The 23,480-nt window shown below is 33.4% G+C and overlaps 1 protein-coding gene across 7 annotated transcripts in view; it reads left to right on the top strand.

Moving 5' to 3' along the window:
* Nucleotides 1-23,480, top strand: part of TDRD3 (tudor domain containing 3) — a 183,093-nt gene that overhangs the window by 130,962 nt on the left and 28,651 nt on the right. The window contains exons 11-15 of one of the 7 annotated variants that reach the window (XR_011470761.1): nt 1,628-2,478; nt 9,220-9,345; nt 21,333-21,418; nt 21,975-22,091; nt 22,201-22,272. Coding sequence is in view for 2 of the 7 variants with exons in the window: in XM_070408976.1 (XP_070265077.1) it covers nt 1,628-2,478; nt 9,220-9,345; nt 21,333-21,418 (1,063 nt within the window). In the remaining 5 variants the exon portion in view is untranslated. Of the gene's footprint in view, nt 1-1,627; nt 2,479-9,219; nt 9,346-16,958; nt 17,135-19,026; nt 21,420-21,974; nt 22,092-22,200; nt 22,273-23,480 lie in introns of those variants that run through there. The other 6 variants (XR_011470759.1, XR_011470762.1, XR_011470760.1 and 3 more) reach the window with 6 other exon arrangements.

Genomic DNA, 23,480 nt, shown 5'->3' with positions numbered 1-23,480 from the left:
ACAAATGCCAATATCTGCTTTCTACTGAAAATGCTTATTGGTATACTGCTTATATTCAGTACTATTCTTTCTTCCCTGAATCTTTATTCCTGGAAAATGGAAAATAAATGCCAGCAGGAACTAAAGATGACCATTTTTCTTGTCTCTAAAGAAAAACTTAATGTTGACTACAGCTGTTAAAAACAAGATATTTGTGTTATATTTATAAGGCAGATCTTGAGAAAAACAATTTTTTTAAATGTCTCTGTAAATGGTCTTGGCTAGTATTTGCTACCTTGCTTATTTGAAAAATCTTAATTCTTTGTCACAATTAATGGGTGGTTTGGCTGGATGTAGAATTGTACTTAGAAAATAGTTTTCCTTTCTTTCAAAGACATTACAACTTATTAGATTGGCTTCTAGCTTCCAGTGGTTCTGTTGAAAAGGTTTTTTTTGCCATTTTGAGTCTTGATCTTTAGTCTATGGCTTTTTTTTTGTCACTCAGGAACTTTTAAAGATCTTCTCTTTCTTCCTGTTGATTTAAACATTTTATCTGTTTTTTTGTTTTGTTTTTTTTGTTTGTTTGTTTTTACCTCTAGTGGGTGTTTGGAATGTAGGGAGACTCTGGGAATGCTGGGAGAGAGTGCTCAAAGAGGTTAATTTTCTTGCAGTGCAGGACACAATCTCACCCAAGATGTCAATAGGAGGCCTGCTGACCCTGGGGAAATATAAGAATAATCTTGACCTACATATTGGTTATGGGGTATGACAAGAGAAGCAAGACATGTATACCAAAGACAAATCACTGTGTTTGGTAATAATGTTAGAGACATGTTGTGTGAAACAACAGAGGAAGAACGTGTACTAGTAAATGACATGGTACAAATTGAAATAAAATAAAAATCACCGTGTGAAAAACAGTCATTACATTATCTATGAATATATATTTACCATGGTACTGCTTTTGGTATCTAGCTGGATATTATTTGAACTATTGTGCTTAATCATATTGACAAGTTTCTGTATTTCCAAGTAGGATTGGCTTTTAATTACTTTGATAGGTCAAGAAAATTATTAACTCTTTTCTATAATGGGGTATTTATTTTATACTCCAAAAACTTAGCAATTCCAAATCCAGAAAGATTTTGAGAAATGACATTTTTGCGAAGGCTAGAGAGTTTGACTGACAGTAATAGGCATACTTATCTAAATTGGAGTGGGATTCAGAAAAAAGTTGAACAAGGGTTGTACTTCTGCAGTTTTAAAGCGGCTTCTGAGTTAGCAGTTTACAGTTCTATTTCATTAATGTATTGGGAAATGAATTACCAGAATTGCATATATAACTAACTATTTTATAAGAATGCAAACATTCAATGACAAAGATGAATTGTTTTTAAATTTTCCACCATTGTTTTCATGTTTCATACATATTATTGCTTTACTTCACTAATGTGGCTGACTCAGGACACTGTACATTAGAAATACAGGACTCTAAGGAAGCAGAGAGGGATGAAGATAATCAGTGGGAAGATAATGAAAGATGTTAAAATAGAGTTTGAAAATTTTGTATTATTATAATTTTTAGGCATTTTAAAATAAGTGTTAATTCAGAATCATCATTTTAATGTGCATATGATTTACTTTTCAGAGCCTAAATCACAACCGCAGCAGCTTCATCAGGGGCAACACAGATTGTTGAATACTGAGCAAAATGGAATAAAAGACAGTAATCAAACAAGATATCTTCCTCGGAATGATACCAGACAGCCAAGAAATGAAAAACCCCCTCGTTTTCAAAGAGACACCCAAAATTCGAAGTCAATTTTAGAAGGCAGTGGATTGCCTAGATATAGAGGTACTGAAAGACCAAGTACTTCTTCAGGATCTGAAGGATGGGCTGAAGAGAGAATCAGATGTGATAGACCCTATTCTAGATATGATAGGACTAAAGACACCTCATATCCTTTAGGTTCTCAGCACAATGATGGTGCTTTTAGAAAAAGAGATAACTCTATGCAAAACAGACCAGGAAGAGGTCCAGCCTATGCAGAGGCAAAAGAAAATCCACTTCCTCAAGAATCCATAGATTATAATAATCAAAAACGTGGGAAAAGAGAAAACCAAACAGCAAATCCTGATCATTTTTATGACAGGAAACCACGAACAATAAATAATGAAGCTTTCAGTGGTGTAAAAATTGAAAAACATTTTCCTATAAATACTGATTACCAGAATCCTGTCAGAACTAATAGTTTCATTGGTGTTCCAAATGGAGAGACAGAAATGCCACTGAAGGGAAGGCGCGTAGGACCTATTAAGCCAACAGGACCCACCACAGCCACACCCTATGATGATAAAGTATTTTATAATAGTGGTCCCAAAAGAAGATCTGGGCCAATTAAACCCGAAAAAGTACTGGAACCATCTGTTCCTATGGAGTATGCAAAACTGTGGAAACCTGGAGATGAATGTTTTGCACTTTATTGGGAAGACAATAAGGTATGCATGTCATAATGGTATTATATACTAATATTACTAAATAACATTTTAGTGAAACTGTACTTCTTTGAACAGATTTATAGATATATAATTTATAACAGGATAAATAAAGTATTTATTATATTTATTGTAGGTTTTTTTATGAATGATTAGGGAGAATGAGTCCCATAGATTTGGTTAGATTAGATTTTATTGTAGCTTGTATATTAGAATAGTATTGTAAAAATGATTAAGTAAAGTTGAGAAATGATTTCACTTGCCATCAACTGAGCTGTTAATGTTTGCTTTTCTTTCTAGTGAGATTATACTAATTCACAAGGAAGAAAATCATTTGAGTGGCCCAAGGTTAAATTCTGCAGATTTCATCTAACTTAAAGAGAATTTGCACAGACTACTTTTTTTAAATTAAGAAAATAGTTCATTATTTAGCTGATAATAAATAATATAATAATTATTAAATCAATAAATTAAACATTCTTTTGTTCTATATTATATGCTGGCTAAAAAGAAAAGAGGGAAATTGGGGAGAAAGGAGAAGGGAAATATAGAAGATGAGGTCAAGAAGGAATACAGTAGATCAGATAAAAGAGCTTGGCTGAGAGGGAGAAGACCACACAGTCAGAACAGGAAGATGAGGAGGACAGAAGGATCCTCTGAGAAAAGGGCCTTTGCACATGTTTGCCTTCTGCCCAACATTTTCTACCAACTACTCTTCTTATCCTTGAGGGCTGGGCTCAAACATCACTTCTAAGGGAAGACTTCTTTAACCTGATCCCTTCTCCCACATTCTTGTCTTTCTCAATCGGTGCCTTATTCACTTTCTTTAAGTTAACAGAATTTGTAATTTATTTTGTTGTTACTGAATTGATAGCTCTCCCTATCATCATATTAAGTTCCTTAAAGGCAGGGTTTTGTCTAGTTTTTTTTTTTCTGTAGCCCTACTCTTCCCACAGTGTAGGAATTTAATAATTATTTGTTGACTCTGTTAATTAGTTAATTTTGAATGGGGCACTTATATAGGAAAAAGTAGAGTGGTTAGAGCACTGGTGCTATCAGTAAGGTAATTAAAACTGAGGTAAGGGAGTTATAGTGACAAGGACATGCATAGATGTGAGAATCAGGTCAAAAAAAATATTTGAAGTAAATATTTCATAGGTAGAGTACTTTCAGTTGATAAAGTAAGGATGTGCCCAGAGAGTGTGTGTGTAACTAAAAGAAGTGGTGCAAGTAAAGTTAACTGAAGATTTCAAGGAACTCAAATTCAGGCTAGGAAATATGGATGGATCCTTTAAAAAGATGCTGTAGCCCTGACCAGTGTGGCTCTGTTGGTTGAGCGTAGTCTGGTGCACCTAAAGGTCACCAATTCAATTCCCAGTCAGGGCACATACCAGGTTGTGAGTTTGATCCCCAGCCAGGTTTCATACAGGAGGCAAGCAATCATTGTTTCTCTCTTGGATCAATATTTCTCTTTCCCTCTCCCTTCCTCTCTCACTAAAACACACACACACACACACACACACACACACACACACACACGAAAGAAAAGATGCTATAGGGAACTAGGTCCCGTGGTGTTCAATGAGTGATGAGGCATAAGCAGGTGTTAGGTGTTACCTGATGATACCAGCAAGGAGAGTACAGGATCGTATAACCAGGTGGCATAGTTGTTGTTTGCATGTGGAATGATACTCATCTAGAAGCAGCATCTCTACGGCCAAGTTTTTATTCAAGGCCAAAAGGAGGGGATGAGACAGCACTAGCTGTGTTTTTGTTTTGTTTTGTTTTGTGTGTGTGTGTGTGTTTCTGAAAAAGCAAAAGCCTTCCCAGAAATATCAACAGACAAGCTCATTTTACATGGCTACTTCCTGGCTATTAGGACGGCTTGGAAAGCAAGTACTATTCAGACTATTACTCTTTCAACTCAGACCACTCCCTTTCCAAAATACAGGAACTATTTGATTTGGGTAATGAGGATTACTTAATGTTTACCTGTTTCTCCCTTATGCTGGGGCAAGAAAAGGTGAAGTAGTTAGAAATCAGTGTTGGTTTGTAGAGCTTAGTGTCTACCTTGGAGTAGACCTTGTGTCAGGTGCTTCTGTTAAGATGAAGATGGAAAAATGTTTTTTTCTGTATTGGACAGTGTGGGGTTGTTGGTGACTTCTATAAGCAGAGGAGGTAAGTGATTGGAGTTCAAGTCAGATAAGATTCAAAAGGCTAAAACCTCACAAGGATCATGCCCTAGTAGTAAGTAAAAAACTACTACAAACAAGCCATGACAAAGCCTAAAACCAGCCCTTTACAGCAAGCATGTCAAACTCAAAGGCTAGCATGGTCAAATAACAAGGTTTATGTTTATGTGGGCTGCAAAAAACCAAAAGCTTCCATTTTCATAGAAACATAGGTTTATTTTGATAGAGACATGCTGAATACAAAGGGCTGAAATAAATGAGTAGTCATTAACATAAGATAATAGAACATTTAATAAAAAGGAATATTTTTTCTTGAACATTAACTTACCAGACACTGAATAACTGCACAAATTAATAAGCATAATGCAAATAAACCTATTTTTCTTGTTATCCGAAAGCAGAATATTTCCTTTTGAGCACACCAAACAAGTCAGTCCAAGACTAATGATGTGGCAATCAGTGCTAAAATATTCGCTGCTGGTATTAGTGGAGAGAAATGCTGCGCCTGCACATAAGGCGTGTAAGGGAATGAATGCAACACGATTATAGTAATCAGTCATTAGCGAACATTGTAGTTTGTTATTAATAATTATGTATAACAGGATATTGTAAAAATTAAATTACAAAATTTTTATTAAAATGTTTCTTACATACTGTTATATTGGCTGGGCCACAAAAATATTCGTTGTGGGCCACATGCGGCCCGTGGGCCTCGAGTTTCACATGCTTGCTTTACGGAATCAAGGATGTCTGCTTGCACGCTGTCTGCCTGCCAAAAGAAAATCTGATCCTCTTTTTTTTGGGGGAGGGGGGATATACATTTCCTAGAATCTTTTGAATATTTTACCTGCAATGCCTGGCATCCTATAAAAAATCATGAGAGAGAGAAGGAAAGAAAGAGAAAGGGAGAGAGAATATGATAAACCAGAAACAAAGCAACAGAGAAAAGTAAAAAGACCTACAGCTATTGAGATATTGGACTTAGCAGGCAAGTTCTTTAGCAAATATTGAGTATTCAACAAACCATAATTGAATGGCTGCTAAGTGTCAGGTACTTGGGATATATCAGATAGTTCTGGGTGTGTTATTACCCATATGACTTCAAATACCACCTTCTGAAAGACAGCACCTAACAATTCCCAATTGTTTTGAACTTTTAGAGTATTCTTAGAATTATTGGATGATCTTTTAAAGTGACTACTTTGATTTTAAGTGGATATATCCTTTCAGTTTAGAGTAAGGGACTGTGGGCTCTATATAGATTTTACAATTAAATGAGATAAACTATTTATCCTCTGAAAGAGATGGGATTAGTTATATTCTGAAACCACCTAATTTAAGAGATAGCTTTTAATTTTTTAAAAAATATGTTTTTATTGATTTCAGAAAGGAAGGTGAGAGAGGTAGAAACATCAGTGATGAGAGAGAATCATTCATGGGCTGCCTCCTGCACACCCTTTACTGGGGATTGAGCCTACAGCCAGGAATATGTCCTGACTGGGAATTGAACCATGACCTCCTGGTTCATAGGTCGACACTCAACCACTGAGCCACATAGGCTGGGCGAGATAGCTTTTAAATGTCTTATTAAGAATAGGCAAATTTCTAATTTTCTAGCCAGAGACCAAGGTGAAGATATAAGAAAAACCATTAGCTTTTAAGAAATCATTGTCTTAATTGCATTACAATGATGTTTTGGAGCTGATTGCTCAATTAGTATAATCATTTAAAAAATTATTCCCAATATCTTTCCTTCTCTCAAGTTTTATTTGCTTTGAAGGATTTTAGAATCTGGGACAATTCTCCCTCAAAACTGTCATAGCTAGTTCAGCGCTTTTTGACCTCTCAACTGGAATACCCGAACCACCTCCAAACTGGTCTCCTTGCCTTAACCTTTTTCTTGTTAATATACTTTTATGGATCTCAGAGAGGAAGAGGGAGAGAGAGAGAGAAACATCAATGATGAGAGAGAATCATTGATTGGCTGCTTCCTGCACACCCCCTACTGGGGATCGAGCCTGCAACCTGTGCATGTGCCCTTGACCGGAATCGAACTCGGGACCCTTCACTCCACAGGCCGATGCTCTACTCACTGAGCCAAACCAGCTAGGGTGCCTTAAACTTTATTCCTCTTACACTTGTCATTGAAATGGCCACCACTGTGCTTCTGGGCTTAGAACATACCATTCTTCCTAGTTTAAATCTTTTACCCATAAAATAAATACAAATTATAATATGCATGTAGAGCCTCAGTCAGTTAGCTCTTACCTTCTGCCCTCTAATGTCTAATGCCCTCTTACATCTCTCCATCCCTCCTTTATATCTTTAGCCTCATACTTCTGTGTTCTGTGAACTGCTGTATTTTTGGACCTATGCTTCAATTGTAAGCTTCTCAGGTAATTAGGTAAGTTCAGAGAAGTATGAGGCTAAAGATGGAGAGATGTAAGAGGGCATTAGACATTAGAGGGCAGGATGTAAGATGTCTAATTTCCTATTGGTTTACCCTTTTTCTCATATCATGCCGTAATTAATTTTAAACTCTTTGTAGTTTTCTGCACTCATCTTCATGTTTTGTCTGTAACATTCCCTGAAAGAAACACCCTTCTCAGTTCTTTACTTGGCTAAACCCTCTTCTGCCTTAAACACTAGATTAATTGTCATCTGCCCAGGAAGCTCTTCCCAAACTCCTTAGCTTTATCAAATGCCATATCACTACACCTTTATTACAGTGCTTTCTACATTATATAGAAGTCATTTTTTTATACGAGTTGTCTTTATTGAAGTGTTAAGTTCTAAAAAGATGTCAACCTATTTGTTTTCCTAGGCTATATTGTGACTCATTGTTTGTTGAACTTACCTAATTACCTGAGAAGCTTACAATTGAAGCATAGGTCCAAAAATACAGCAGTTCACAGAACACAGAAGTATGAGGCTAAAGATATAAAGGAGGGATGGAGAGATGTAAATGTATATCAGAACTCCAAGATTTGGAAAATCCCCACATGATATCTCTAAATTTCTTAGCATCCAGACCTGGGAAGGAAGCATCATGGATTAACTTTGTAACCTTTGTAGTATGAAGTATACTAGTTACTCAGAAAAATAGATTGTTTCCTGGTAAGTCATATTTTAGAAGGATATGAAAAATAAGAATTCCTGTTGCCTTTAGCATTTCTGATTCTGGTGAGCCTATTAAGAGATAATGTTAAGAATAGACAGTGTTATAGTAGAGTCTCCAACTAACCTAGTTTAAAGAAATTATTCCTTAAGAGAAAGTAGTTTTTCATGTTCACTAAGCAACATTCTGACCTATAATTTAGGTCCTGAATGGGTTGACCAATTAGTGACCTACTCCTAGTTACCATAACAGGTAAATTTTAAAATTGTACTTGTTATGTAAATTAGTTCCTTGTGAGGTTGTTAATGAGCATTAGTTCCCAGAGCCAAGTAAAGCTGAGTAAACTGATAAAATAAAGGTGTCTACTCTTGCAGAGTCTCAAATCCCGTAACGCCTGGATATGAATTATGTGCTTACTCCTTACCTGACATCCCTACTTCCCCTCAGCTGCCTGTGATGTCAGCAGCAATGAGCCTTTTTCTTTGTATTTATTTTGTCATATGTTTATGTTTTTTTAAGTTGCCCCATCCTATATAATAAAAAGCTAATATGCAAATCGACCAAATGGCAGCGGAATGACCAGTGGCTGTGACACACACTGACCACCAGGAGGCAGACACTTAATGCACGAGCTGTCCCCTGGTGGTCAGTGCGCTCCTACAGGGGGAGTGCCACTCGGCCAGAAGCCAGGCTCATGGCTGGCGAGTGCAGCCGTGATGGTGGGAGCCTCTCCTGCCTCTGTGGCAGCGCTAAGGATGTCTGACTGCCAGCTTAGGCCCGCTCCCTGAAGGGAGCGGGCCTAAGTCATCAGTCAAACATCCCCTCAGACTGCGAGAGGGCCTCTAGAAGTTATATATTCTGATTAATATATAAAAAATATCTTGCTAATATTAGTCAAAGGACTTCAATGGCTGACAACAAAACATAGCACTCTCTCTTTATATACCCACTGGCATGAGAATATTCTCTCCTGACCATCAAGCTCTGTCCTGAAATATTACTACTGTTCAGTGTTATGTCAGAACTCATATGGATGAGATAATTTATCTTTTTTAGCCAGTTTATGATTATTCAAAAGTAAGTTTTATTTATTAAATACATTATTCCTTAACAATTATTTTCTTTAAAATATGGCACATTTGAAAGTTCCTAAGAGAATAAATCTTAAAAGTTTTCATCACAAAGAAAAAATTCTATAACTGGCGATGAACATTAAAATTATTGTGGTGATCATTTTCTACATACACATATGTCAAATCACTGTGTTGTACATCTGAAACTATGTCAGTTTATCTCAAAATATTAATTAAAAGAAGATTGAGCTTTCAAAGAAATTATGCATTCTAGCACTTCGATTATTCACATTTCCATCTAATATTGCCCTTTGTAGACAGTGTTGATTGTCATATTTAAAACTCCTTTTTGTCTCCTCAGTTTTACCGAGCAGAAGTTGAAGCTCTCCATTCTTCAGGTATGACAGCAGTTGTTAAATTCATTGATTACGGAAACTATGAAGAGGTGCTACTAAGCAACATCAGGCCCATTCAAACAGAGGCATGGGTATGTGATCCAAATTCTGTACACAAGCAGAAGCTAATTTGAAGAAAATACATAGCTTTGAAAGATTAGTTATAGTCATACAAAATTTTCCAGTGGAAAAATATTTTGAGTTTGCTTAAAACTGGCCATTCCTAAAGAATGATTTTAATTTAATAATTACACTGAACTATAATAAAAATGAAAGCATTGCAATTACTTTTTTTGTATAATGCTTTGTTATATTATTCTTTAAAAATAGGTGCCCTTATTTTTGTTTACTAACAATGTGTATATGTAAAATTAGTTTTTTTATGCATATTTTGTTACTTTAAATTTGACTAAATTATGTCCAGCAGTTGTCAAATTTAAATTTCTGTTGGATACATGTATATTCTTTATTATTTTAGTTACATGTAAAATTAAGAAAAATACTTTAAAGTATATATGAATTCACACTGCAATTACTACACATATGTTTATGTATGTATATGTACAGAATAACTATAAATATCTGTTTAATAATTATTTGATTACGTTTGTTTCTAAATGTTATGTCAGAGCTATGTGATAAGTTTAATGATGTAATTTAGAATGTGCTGGCCTCATGGAGTCCATTTTATTCAGGATTTATGTGACTATGTACATAGATTCTCAACTACATTTAGGCAAAAACAGGAGAACAAGACATATTAAAACTAGTTTGATAACTTTATAAATTTTATTTCTTTTCTCCAATTTGTGGGTAGCTGTTAATAAACTTATCTTTAGAAGCCTAATTTGTTGCTATTTCCCTAAAATATCAAAATATACTAGAAAATTATATCCTCTAGACCAGTGGTTCTCAACCTTCCTAATGCTGCGACCCTTTAATACAGTTCCTCATGTTGTGGTGACCCCCAACCATAAAATTATTTTCATTGCTACTTCATAACTGTAATTTTGCTACTGTTATGAATCGTAATATAAATATCTGATATGCAGGATGTATTTTCATTGTTACAAATTGAACATAATTAAAGCATAGTGATTAATCACAAAAACAATATGTAATTATATATGTGTTTTCTGATGGTCTTAGGCGACCCCTGTGAAAGGGTTGTTCGACCCCCAAAGGGGTCACAACCCACAGGTTGAGAACCGCTGCTCTAGACAGTAGTCATCATCATTGAAGCACATGTTTTCTCATGAACTGATTTTAGTTTTGGTCTTTTTTTTACATTTTTCTGACACAGCCTCAGTCATGCTCCCTGTCCCCCCAAAAAGATAAATAAAACAACAAAAAAACCTTGTAACCGTAATCATGTTTTGGGCCATGGATCTTGATTCTTTACATTTTTATTACAGAAAAACTATTTTCTAGGTAATTTATCATTATATATCATTATATATTTTACAGTGTAATATTACTAATGATTCATATGCTTGATTATTTTCTTCTCTTTTTCTGAAATTTAGCCACTTTTTCCCTAAAAAACTGAAATACTATCAATATCTAATTTATGTCTTTCTTTTCTTGGAGAAATTTGTTGTACTTAAATTTTTGCCCTGTTGATTCTCATATGATGGCTATTTTTATTTCTATTTTTATTTCTTTTTTCTATTAATACATCTTAATCTAGTTTTTATGGTAAAAGTAATTATTTATTGAATATGTATTCTAGGAGTTGAGTCCCGGTTTGCTGTTTATCATATGCTCCCAAATGTGTTTAGCCATTACAGTCAGAGGTTAAAATAGAATTTTCACATTAGTTTTCTTTTTATTTTTTAGAGATTTAATAAGAGATTAATTTTATCTTTTTCTCCCTAAAGAGAAATTTAATTTTCTTCCTTTATTTCTTCTCTACTTCCTTTTTCTGTTTCAGGGTGGCCATAAGTGATGAGTACATTTGTTTTTCCTCATTGTAGCTCTTCCATTCAAAGGTGTTTGGTACTGGAGTGATCATTTTCTTTCCACAGTCAGTGGCTTTTCCTCCCCTAACCCCAGATAGTCCTCATTGCTTTATCATTGATTTTAGAGTTATGTAAACTTAGCTGGACAATAACTTTACCAGATGTCACAGCCCATGTAGTGATTCTGTTTTGAACAGCAATGCATTCATATTCTTCCTACCCCTTTATTAGTACTCATATATACGTTGTGCTATTTTTTTCACCTGTTCTTTTTCTGCTTTCAACTTAAAATCTTTCTTATAAGATGTTTGGAATGTTTTTTCAGAAAGAAGCAGGATAGACTCACTAAATCTTTTGGAGATTCTGGTGTTTCTTTTCTCCTCCTTACAAATAATCAAGTGATTGTTGATGTTTTATGATTTTGCAAAAATTAATATAACAAATATTTTTGGATCATGAACATCATTATTGAAGATAAGATCATCCTTTCTTCTTTATCTGCATGAATAATGACTTAGTTATAGAAGCATCTTATTCTTGATATATAGAAGTCACCAGCTTAACATATCTTCATTCATCTCCATTTTAAAAAATACATTAAAAGCCCCTAAGAAAAAGTTATGCGGTTGTCAATATGTTTAATGTAGAGTTAGTGTAGAATTCTCTTAGACTCTGAGAGTATTAATGTTGGGGTGTATGAGCACTTTTTCTTTTTGTAACTGGGAAATTGTAACAAGTTTTAAGTTAATCAAAAGCAAAACATACACTATGCCAATAACAAGGTAACTCTAATTGGTAAGTCATATTAGAAAAATTAAAGGGCTGTAAAGGTACAGCGAAGTTGTTAGAAGCCTTAGCACAAATATTCACTCACACTATGGATTGTGTAATTTTTTATTTTTTAACTCTTGCACTATATATGTGCATTACAATTTTTAATTGTGAAATGATGTATCTTTTATTAAGGATTATGTTTGCTATTTGCAGAAGATTTTGGAAAACCTGTTTTCCTAAATATAGCAATGATTATGGATTGAAGATTTTTTTTATAGTTTGCAGGAAAAACAACTCAGAAAGCCTGTACATAAGCCAAAAGCCTCTATAGAAATCAGTTGCCTGTATTGTCTCTTAAAGGTATACGGATAAATCATTAAATAAAAAGCATGAAATATTAAGAGACTCAATGACTAAGTTAATAGTCCCTTGTACGGAAAATAAAAATAAAAATCGTTAGTAGTTTAAATCTAAGTGTTAATATTTTTCTCATGAAGTTTAGGAATTATTTGCCTTAATTCTGTCTGTAGACCAAATGTCTGTTTTCCCTTTCCATCTGGATACACCCTTTTATTTCCAGAACATACTCAGTGATTATATTTAGTTGGCAAAAATTTATGTTCTGATTATGATTGAATACTTTATTTCCTCTAAAATTATTTACTAAACCTTTTGGTAAGTCGTTTTTAATTTTTTTAATTCTACCTAGATTTCACCTGGTTCTTTTAGGTTTCAAAAAAATTCTTAAATTTAGTATCTTTGTTATAGTGAACTCTCTAATTGTCATAAATAATGTGAGATTCACAGCTCATTCTTAACTGAATAAATGCTCTAAGTTGTTTTTCAGAGGTCTTTAAACATTGTAGGATTTTCCTTATTTTATTAAAGTAGTTGAAACACTAGGAGTCTCATTTTATCTGGAAAAATATATAGGGAGAAAACCATACTCTGTATTATTTTATACTTATGACCATTGTATGAGAAAACAGTAGGGGTAAAGAAAACCTCCTATTTATCTTCCCTGCAGTCCCCTCCAAATTGGTTCCTTTTAACTCTAAAGCTAATACCAGAAAACCAGTAAAAAGATGCCACAGGCAATTTGGAATTACTGAAAATACCCTGGTGCTGCTGCTCAGACAAATCTTTTGTGTTTTATGGTGTTGTTGCTTCTGAATTGCTTTTCTAAACCTGAAAAAACATTGTCAAGTCCTGATTTTCCAAGTATATTTATGACTTGAGTGCCATTGAGACATATCCAAAAAATGTTTTTAGAACATACTAGTCTCTAAACTTTCTTTTTAAAAGTTCATAATATTTGCTTCTTGGTATCAGGAAATTATCATTGTTTGGCTGTTGTTTAAACTAGAAAAAATATTGTATGGGTAATGGTTCTAATACCTTAGCATGCACAATATGGATAAGAGTTCTGGAAAGTATAGATGATTGTTACTGTCTTTTAGATGATTATTCTATCTTAACTGTTTTCTGTAAGGTATTCATTTATTCCACAAATATTCATTGCACATCTGTTAGATTCCAAGCACTAGTCTAGGTCAGGGATACATATTTATAGGCAAAACACAAAATTCCTGCCCACTGTACGAAGTAAGAAGTCCCAGATCTGGTTATGTAAAGCAGACTTACATGTAAGCATCTCATGAGAGTCTTTATTTATACTTTTTGAGACTTTAAAACAAAGTACAAATGGTGAAAATCTTGTTTACTGAAGTTTTCATTGAAATAATGTTTAGGTCTTTATTTATTCCACCTTAGTTTAAAGATAAAATTTATGAGAAAGTAGAAACTGTTATTTAATGAATTTTGTCTACTTAAAAAGTTCTTTTTATCTATTTAAAAAATAAAACTTGTCTATAGGAGGTTTTTTATTTTTAAAAATAATTATAATATATATTTCAGTTTTAGCATACTTTAAGAAAAGAACTGACAATCTTAAGTTTTACTTTTGAAGTAACTTTATACAAAATTTATTTTATAATGACATCCTAGGAAGCACATTTGGAAGTTACCTTTTCAAATTCAGATATTCATAAAAATTCATAAATTATTCTACCACTAGTAAAAATATTAAAAAGAAATGTAGAACCAAAAAAAATCCTAACCTATTTACTGAGGAAGGAGATGGAGAGCTGTAATACAGAAATTAATGAGTTAAAATGAATCCTAAATGTATTAGAACAAGGTCATATAAGTAATTTTAACGACATAATTATGCTTTATGTAGTTTGTATTTGATATCAAAAGATCGTAATAGATATTAAAAAAAAGACAATTGTTATAGAAACCATTAACTTCATAGGAAAGTTACAATTATGTGACAATGAAGTTCTGCCAATTAATATCCAGTAAAAAGTACAAGTACCTATTTCAGAAAGTTTTTCATTTTAGATGATAAATCCTTAAATTAATTAGTGGATATAATTTACCATATTTAAATTTCTGCATTAAAAACAATTTGAGCCCAGCTGGCTCAGTGGTTGAGTGGCGACCAGGAGGTCGCAGTTAGATTCCCAGTCTGGGCACATGCCTGGGTTGCAGGTTTCATCCCCAGTGTGAGGTGTGCAAGAGGCAGCTGATCAATAATACTGTCTCATCATTGATATTTCTATCTCTCCCTTTCTCTCTCTGAAATAAAAAAATATATAAATATTTGTATATATTTATATATATATAAAATATAATATATATATATATATATATATATATTTTTTTTTTAAATAAGCACAATTTGATTAAGGTCACTGAAATACATTTTCTTCTACCGCACATATTTTGGGAAACTTTTCTTTCAAGGATGGCCATATGGGCACTGCTGATTTTCTTTTGCATTATAAACACAAAATAAATTAGAATGAAACTATACAGCTAGTTTAGCCCCATTTAAAACATAATTTTCAAATTATGGACAGTGGAATTTGGGGGCTTTCATGCAATATCTTCAAACTTTGTTTTAATAAATTTGGTTGTATTTGATGTGGTTTGTTTATTTCTTCATTTATTACCCAGACTTTCACAGTTCCCACAGGAGGTTATAAATTACACAAAGCATTTTAACAATTCCCACAGGAGGTTATGAATCACACAAAGTATTTTCAAATTCCCACAGGAGATTGTGAATTACACAAAAAGAATTTTATACAAAAAGAGATATGAAAGCTGCTGACATGGAGGGAAAAATTATTTGTTCCTAAATGCATGCCATATACATAGATGTGTCTGCTTAAATACTCTTCATATCTACCTCCTAAGCCCAAATCCAGTTTGTGATAACTAAAACTAACAGATTATTATCAAAAAATAGAGATCTAGTTTTGAACTGACTACATTATTCAATAGAGACATTTTATTTTACCATTTCAGTTAACAGTAAGAGAATAATAGGCTATTTTAGGACCTGTACAAAAGTATTGCTTGAATTTCGGTACCTGATAACTTAATCTATTCAAAGGAACTGTAATTAAGAATATTTTTAAAAGGTTTCTGGGTAATCTGAGTTTCCCTTTATTGAGCAATTAAAGTGCAGATTAAGATTATTATTTCATGTTCCTTTTTTCTGAAGATGACATAACTCCCAAAATGAAATAACTACCTCAGATGTGCTTTCTTTCTTTTAAAGTTATTTTAATGGTCACTCAGATTTGTTTCTAACTTCAATTACAGTTTTCATAAAAACAATTTGTCTTAAATTAGTTAAATATTAATATTAAGATCACATTAGCAAAACTGTATGAAAAATTCACAGCACTTTTTTTATACAAGAATAATACCAGAGCTATTATGCTAACTTTTATCTTCTAAGCTTCCCCTTTACTAATGGCAGCCTAAAGTATGGACTCCTGAATTACAATGTTGATTAATTAAGAAGTAAATTCATGATGCTTTAGATTATACTGAATATTATATGATTTTGATTTTTCTTTCAAAGTAGTTATAAGGAGGCATCATGGGTGAGATCTATTGCCAAAGGGGGCTGGATTGTTAGGTGAACTTATTTTTCCCTTTGACATCTTGATTCAACAGACCCAGGGTTTGTTCTCTTCTAAGTGTAAACTTTGTTTTTTCATTTACTTTACTTACCAGGACTTTTAAAGCTATAATTTCAAACTGCACTGGATTTTACCATTCCTTTGCATATATATGCATAGACTTGCTAATATACTCATTGCACAGGAAATAAAGCAGTAAAACAAATGAATCTGAGGAATATTTTTGTTTTATTTCTTTGTTCCCAACGAAGTTAATCTTATATTGGGTATGTGCCTTGACTAGACACTCATGTGAGTATATTTTAAAGATTTGTATAAATCTGAAGAGGCAGCCTTCTTAAATTAAAAAAACAAAAAACAACTCTGTATTAGTTTCTAGTGAATTTCTGAGCCTCTTCCATCTGCACCCGAAAAAGCAGAAAAATAACGTTGCTTATTGCATGATAGATTTTACTTCCTTTCAGGTCCCCCAGTGTACATTCCCTTTCCTAAAGTCGGGGATTATGAACCTTGTTGGTGAAGGACTAAAATTTGATTGCGTACCATAGTGAGTTGTCAGTTGTCCATTCTCCTTTTTAATCTTTTCATTTTAGATGATAAATCCTTAAATTAATTAGTGGATATAATTTACCATATTTAAATTTCTGCATTAAAAACAATTTGAGCCCAGCTGGCTCAGTGGTTGAGTAGCGACCAGGAGTCATCTGTGTGTCTGTACTTATACTTTCCGTCATCTTATTTATTAGTTATCTCTCTCTGTTTTTATTCTATTTCCTGAACATCATTGGTGTGTTTTTTTTGTGGGTTTTTTTTTTTTTTGCTTCATTTTCTTTTTACCTCTAGTGGGTGGCATCTCTTGATGTATATGGACTACCCTTCCTACTGATCCTAATATCCTGAACTTTATTGGACCTATGCTATTTATTCTAGAATAATGTGCAGTAGGCTTCACTATCACACCTCTAGGAAAAGAGTGGAGTTGGCCTGTCTCCTTGTGAGAAACACTCTGATGTTACAGAACTTACAGTTCCATTAAACTTGGAAATTACTGGAAAGAGTTTTACACCTTGGCTTGAAAACCTCCCTTAGTGGCCTGTCATTGGCTGAGAGCTCCATTCAGAAGGGAAGGAAGTGCTGCAACAGTGAGTACATTTTATTTGCCTTAAAAAGCAACAACACACATATAGTTTATCAAGAGTTAACGAAGAAGTTCCAATTAAGCAGCTTTGACAATCATAAGAATACAAAAATCATTACTTTTTTGGACATATTTTTCCATGCCTTGTCTATCTAGCTCAGGGCTTTCTAAAGTCTTCTGAGAACATTTTGAAAAATGCTTGGTTAATAAAGTTAAGTATGCTTTTTTGATTCCAGAAATAGATTAATATGTATTTTAAATCTTTGAGAGATATATGTAGTGTACATTGTTTCACAGACTTATTTGTTCAGACTTCTTTTTTTTCTGTATAGAACCTGTTATAGAAAGTCTACAAAAAGTCTTAGCTATCTTCTTTCTAGTTTTCAAATCTTCCATCTTTAAAATAGGGTGAAGATTTATCTGTAAAATATATAGTTTTAGATGTTCCAAACTTCTTATTAATAACATAATAATGTCTTTTATGTTATAAATAGAGACTAAATATATAAAGTTAATTTCTCATCAAACATGTCCCAAGAGTCTTTACCTTTCTGTGAATAGAGGACAAAATATATTCCTGAAATTTTATGTCCCTTCTGAGAACTTTTGCTATTAGTGTTTTATTACATTTTAATAAATTAAGATTTTATTTTACATGTCATTATATACAACTCACTAGTCTTTTCATTTTAACTTAACTCTAATTCTGGAAATTTTATATGTATTAACTTTTAGAAATAGGCCCTTATGAAGATTCCCATTATAGCTTTTATAATATTGCTGCCCTCTTCTGAAATTCTCACCTCATAACCCACAGGGTATTTATATGGTCCAGCAATAAGACATTTCCATCATTTGTGGTTTTGTAGTTGATATTCTCCAATAATCTAGTCTAAGGCAAAATCTGAAATCCCTTTCTGTTAAGCTGGCATTGACTACTAAATCAAAAGAAAGTATCAAAGCAAGTTAATTCTTCGGGGTATGTGGGCATTCTTAAATGAGGGATAAAACTCCAAAAAGACCAAAAGTACTATTTTATTTCATCATTAGCTCTTTTATTAATAGACTAGTATATTCTGAGCCTTATTTTAACTTGTTAAAGATCTCCTAGAAAACAAACTCCTATACTTCTCTTGATCTCCTATTCTTGTTTTCCTGACAAAATAACAGTTGTTATATGACTTACCAGTTGTTAAGTCAAATGAATTGATAATCTTGGATCCAATTCTGGAGTTTACTTGAGAATTCTGGAGGGGGAAAACATTCTTATTTTAAAAAGCATGTCCTCTCCAAACACTTATAATTATAAACAAGGGCAGAATTTATGGCTGGATAATAGCGAGTGAAAGTACAAAGAAGCTCTCTAAAGAGCAGTAGATAAATACTATAAGTACCATCTCTTTTAGTGCTTGAGAGAATCAGAATTTTAAGTGAGCACATGAACTGGTTTGGTAGCAGAAACAGTGGAAGAAGGTTCGTAATTAATGAATGATAGATGTAATCTCTGGTGGTCACCTTTAGTACTGAAGAGTTCTTCAGACAGCAAACTCTAGTATGGCAGTTTAATATGATGGTTTTTCAACAAATATTTTTTAAAGCTTTTTGTAACAAAGCTACTTTGGAAAATAGATTGGCCTATATACCCAAGGAAATAAAAGGATATAAGAGAAATAGAAGATATACCGTATATATCCCACGTTCAAAGGCTGTTAAATTGAGTTGTTTACCCATATCTTCAGAAAAAAAATCACTTCTACTGTCGTGGTAAACAACCTGCTTCCCTGTTTATAATGGTCTGGCCTTCTAGCAACTTCAGTGTGAAATTATAGTTAATTTGCCTACAAACGTCAGGTGGTCATAATAATCTGGCCACTCAGTGTATTTTCTTCCTTCTAGAAGCCACCTAATCCATATCAATAAGGCCTCCATGAGACTGGGGTGGTTCCAGTCTGGGAACTAGAGTTGGTGAGCTTTTTGATACAGTATTATTATGCATGTTAAGTGAATGTGATAGTGTGAGGGAAGTAAGTGGGAAAGGCTAACATTGACTTTTCCGAAACTAGTATCAACTTTAACAACCTTTTATTGGCATTTTTGTCTTGCCTAAAATATGCTCATTTTTCCCAGATCATGTGATTAGGAAGTTAGGGTAAACTATTTTGGTTACTCTTAACAACAAGCTTGTTATACAAAGTACAGTATTAGAAGTCAGTTTAATTCCTTTTCAGTATGGTTCATATTCTAACATTTATGGACTTGTATTTTTTAAATGTTGGTAACCGTTTTTGTACCATTGAATGAGTTATTTACAAGAATATAAAGAGCATTTTATCTTGAAAAGATTTAAGTAAATAAGCCTTAAATAATGTGGGGGAAGTACACTAATATATTGTTTCTTCATAAGGTGATCAGATAATGCAAATTTTATTATTAGGTATTCCTGAATTTGAACATCAGTACCCAAAGAATGTTAGAGTTAATTAGATTTTTAAAATATAGAATTAAAGTCTTAAAGGGAAAAGGGAGCCATATCAAAAGTTTGTATTAGTCTTTATTCAAAAATTTTTTATCTTTTCTAGGTAAACTCTTTTTTCTGTTTTTCCCCCTTCTCTTCCTTTCTTCTTCCTTATTATCTAGGTTGCTTCTCTTTTTCCTCTTTCTCTTTCATTTGATTTTATTTTTTTGTCAGTTTACCTTCTATTCATTGTAAAGGTTTCAAAAGGCTTTTAGCTACAGTTAGACATGTCCCACCTCAGATAGAACTAATGCTTAAATGAAGTCTGGTTAAACAGAACATCTTTTAAAGTTCAGAACTCTAAAAGCTTCTAAAAGCTTTTGGTAGAAATAAGTTGATATTCTGCTTGATCTTTTATATGCCCTGATTAGTGTTAATGCTTACTTAGCACTTGGCCCTATTGATAGTAGTTCTCATAAATGGAAAGACTATTAGAGACTGAGGACTATTGGAACTGATTACAAAAAGATCTAGAAATGATAAAATGGCTGGTCATATGCTCAGTCCACTTAAATTGTATCCTCATACCTATTCTTAGGAAATAAGCAAAGACAAGAAAAAAATTTTCTCATTAAACTTAGTTAAGATAAGAAATTAAAATATATAATTCCCTAAGAAAAATTAAGGAACCGTTCAAGAAACTAGAGACTGGAAACTCTAAATTTTGTTAAAGAAAATTAATTATAGATGGCTACATTAAAAGCATTTTAGCCCTGGCTAGCGTGACTCTGTGGATAGAGCATTGGGCTTCTCACCAAAAGGTCTCAGATTCGATTCCCAGTGAAGGGCACGTACTTAGGTTACAGGTCTGATCACTGGCCTTGGTAGGGGTGCATGCAGGAGGCAGCCAATCGATGTGTCTCTCTCACATCAATGTTTCTTCTCTCTCTCTCTCTCTCTCTCTCTCTCTCTCTCTCTCTCTCTCTCTTTCTCTCTCTCTCTCTCTCTCCCTCTCCTTCCTTCTCCCTTCCTCCTTCCATTCTTTCTAAGAAAAATCAATGGAAAAAATATCCTCAGGTGAGGATTAACAAAAAACAAAAAAAAGCACTTTAGATATAATTTAGAAATAATATAAGATTTACATCTCAGAAAAGACATAGCAAGAAAATGCACACATTTTCCTTTAATTTGTTGAAAATACTTAAAATTGGCTATGAAAAGACTGATTATTCTATAGTCCATTTTAATGATTATAATAGCTTTAATGAAAATAATCACTGAGGGAAGATGATTAAGATAGAAAAAAAGGCCACAAAATAGGTTAAAGGTAGATTTAGTATTTTGCTTCTTAGACATTTTTCAAGATAATTTTTTTAATAGTATAATTTCAAAGTTTTGCCTGAAACTGTGAAAAAAATATTTTTAAACAAACTGCTTTAAGTAATATCAATTATAAAAACAAGTTTAACTTTCTGAAATGAGAATTATTATGCTTTGAGGTTCCAATAAATTTCATATAAATGGCAAAGTACAGCCAGAATACTCTGGCAATGTTTACTACTTACTGCCATTCTTGGGCCCAAGGCTGAGAAACATTTTCAGATTCTGTGTGCTTTATCCTGAAAGAATTTGGTGAAAGGGGTCACTGAGAGAGTTAAATGTCGGGTCTGCTTGGCCTTTGAAAGAAGGGGAGAGGGCAGGGCTGGTCTTGGGCAATTACTTCCCCCTCCTTTTTGCCCTGCTTCAGCTCCAGCGGAGCTGGACACGCACAGGAGGAATCAGAAGAACCGGGTCGAGTCCTGGCTCTGCCACTTACTACCTGTGTGACTTTGGGTAAGTTACTTAATATCTCTGGTCTCAGTTTCAGTACAGGGTTGTTGTGAGGATTAAGGAATATGATTGGTAGAAATGTGCTTTGGAAACTCCTAAGGTCTATAAAAACAAATTTTTATGACTTCTTTCTTCCCTATTTTCAGTAGTCTAGTGTCCTTAACTATACATCTTTAAAGCAACCAAAAATGACTTAACTCATTTGCTTACCCCTGTGCCCTCTCCATATAGGAATTCTTATTTCTATTCTTTGCATGCTTTAGAGTTAAGTATTTCAAGACTATAAAACCAGGCTGGTAATTTAATCATCACTGTAGAGTATGTGTGTGTGTGTTTTTTTACTGTTACCCCTTCACACCCTCACCTTTCTTCTTTAATCTCAGAATTATGTAACTAGAAATATCAAAGAATCACTGATTCATGGAAATTTAGACAATGTTGGGGAGAAGGATTTGGGGCAAGATGGAAGTATCTTAAATCCTGTTACCAGATCACTGCTCCATTAGTTAGTAAGGTTGACTGGGGAAATGATTGTGTCTCAAGTCCTTTCTTCTCTCAGAAAGGAGATGGCAATAAATCAGAGTTAAAAGTTCTTCAGCAGTCTCACTGAAAACCTAGATTCTAGCTGGAGGAATAGTCATGGAGAGAAGAGACTAAGGATTTGGTTGCCATTTCTGTGAGTAATATCTGACTTGACCTCGTTTTTGATTCTCAGTAAAGTAAGTTCTAGCCCACCCTCAGCCGAACTAAATTTACAATGCTTATTATCTTTACTGGGTGCTAAGTTTATAGAGGCTGCATGGAGCTAAGAAAGAAAGAACACTTGCCTTCTGGATCACATCTGGTGTCAGATCAAGGTACCTTTATGGGGGCATAAGAAGACTTTATAGCTTTACTTGGTCCAGCTCCTTCCCCCCCACCCCCCGACCCCCCATAATCTACAAATGCTTCATCTGGCTATGTCTAAATAATAGTAATAATAGCCACTTACATGAACTGCTTGCCATTAATGCCTAATTACCATGGAGCACAATAACCGTTACTCATGTCATGATTGAATTAACTTTCTTAAAGCTTTTCTTTTTTATTTTATTTTTACAGCCTTGAACCATTGACTTATGCTCAGTATGGTTTCTTGCTGAAGTAGCAGTGTCATCTTTCTTAACTAAAAATTAGAAGTATTGAACTCTGGTAGTAATCAAATGCAAATTGAAACAATTAAGTGCAATGTTAAGTTTGTGCATTAATGGAGGGAAATTAAATGGTAATGCTTATGCTGGCAAAGATGCAGTGGTATGAGTACTCGTACATATTGCTAATGGCAGTGTAAATTGGTGTGATGCGTCCAGTTTTTTCCCAAGCCTTAAGGGTTCATACCCTTTAAACCAATAATCCCATAGTTGTTCATCTCTCCTAAGGAAAGAGCAAAGAAAATAAGTGAATTGCTGAGAAATGATTACTGCAGCATTATTATTATAATAATAAATTAGGAGCTACCTAAATGCCCACCGATACGAGAATGGTAAAATAAATTATCATCCATCTGTGGGTAAAATATTATACAGCTGTGATAAAAAGCATTATGAAGGCCGTAATATGGGAAATATTTATAAGTGAATAAAAGCAGTTTATAGGTTTGAACAAAATTATACTCAGGGTAGTGGTTGTCTTAGAATAGTAGAGTTATGTATAATCTCTATGTATGGTATATATATATATATATATATATATATATATATATATATGTTTTTTCAATTTTATAAACTTTCTGTAATTGTATTATATATTTTATTTGAAAAAGAAAAAAAACAAGCAAAATAAATTAGCAAGAAATTTGATCATGAGTAGGGAACTTTAGTTTTTTTTTAAATCCCTAAAATTTGCAAAAAGAATTTGTAAACATGGGAGTTTAAAAAATAAAATAAACAAAAACATCACTTATCAATTTCTAATTTTGCCCTTTTTGCCTTCAGTGAAGTTAACAGCAACATGATTATGGTTTTTCATGATAAAATGCCACTTGTTTCTGTCTTTAATTAGTAAATGAAATACCTGTACAACTAAA

Source organism: Myotis yumanensis, unplaced genomic scaffold (genome assembly GCF_028538775.1).
Source record: "Myotis yumanensis isolate MYYU_CA2020_CCGP unplaced genomic scaffold, mMyoYum1.0.hap1 SCAF_3, whole genome shotgun sequence".
Classification (NCBI taxonomy): domain Eukaryota; kingdom Metazoa; phylum Chordata; class Mammalia; order Chiroptera; family Vespertilionidae; genus Myotis; species Myotis yumanensis.
The sequence above is the reverse complement of the archived record's forward strand: the minus strand, read 5'-3'. Positions and strand labels throughout refer to the sequence as shown.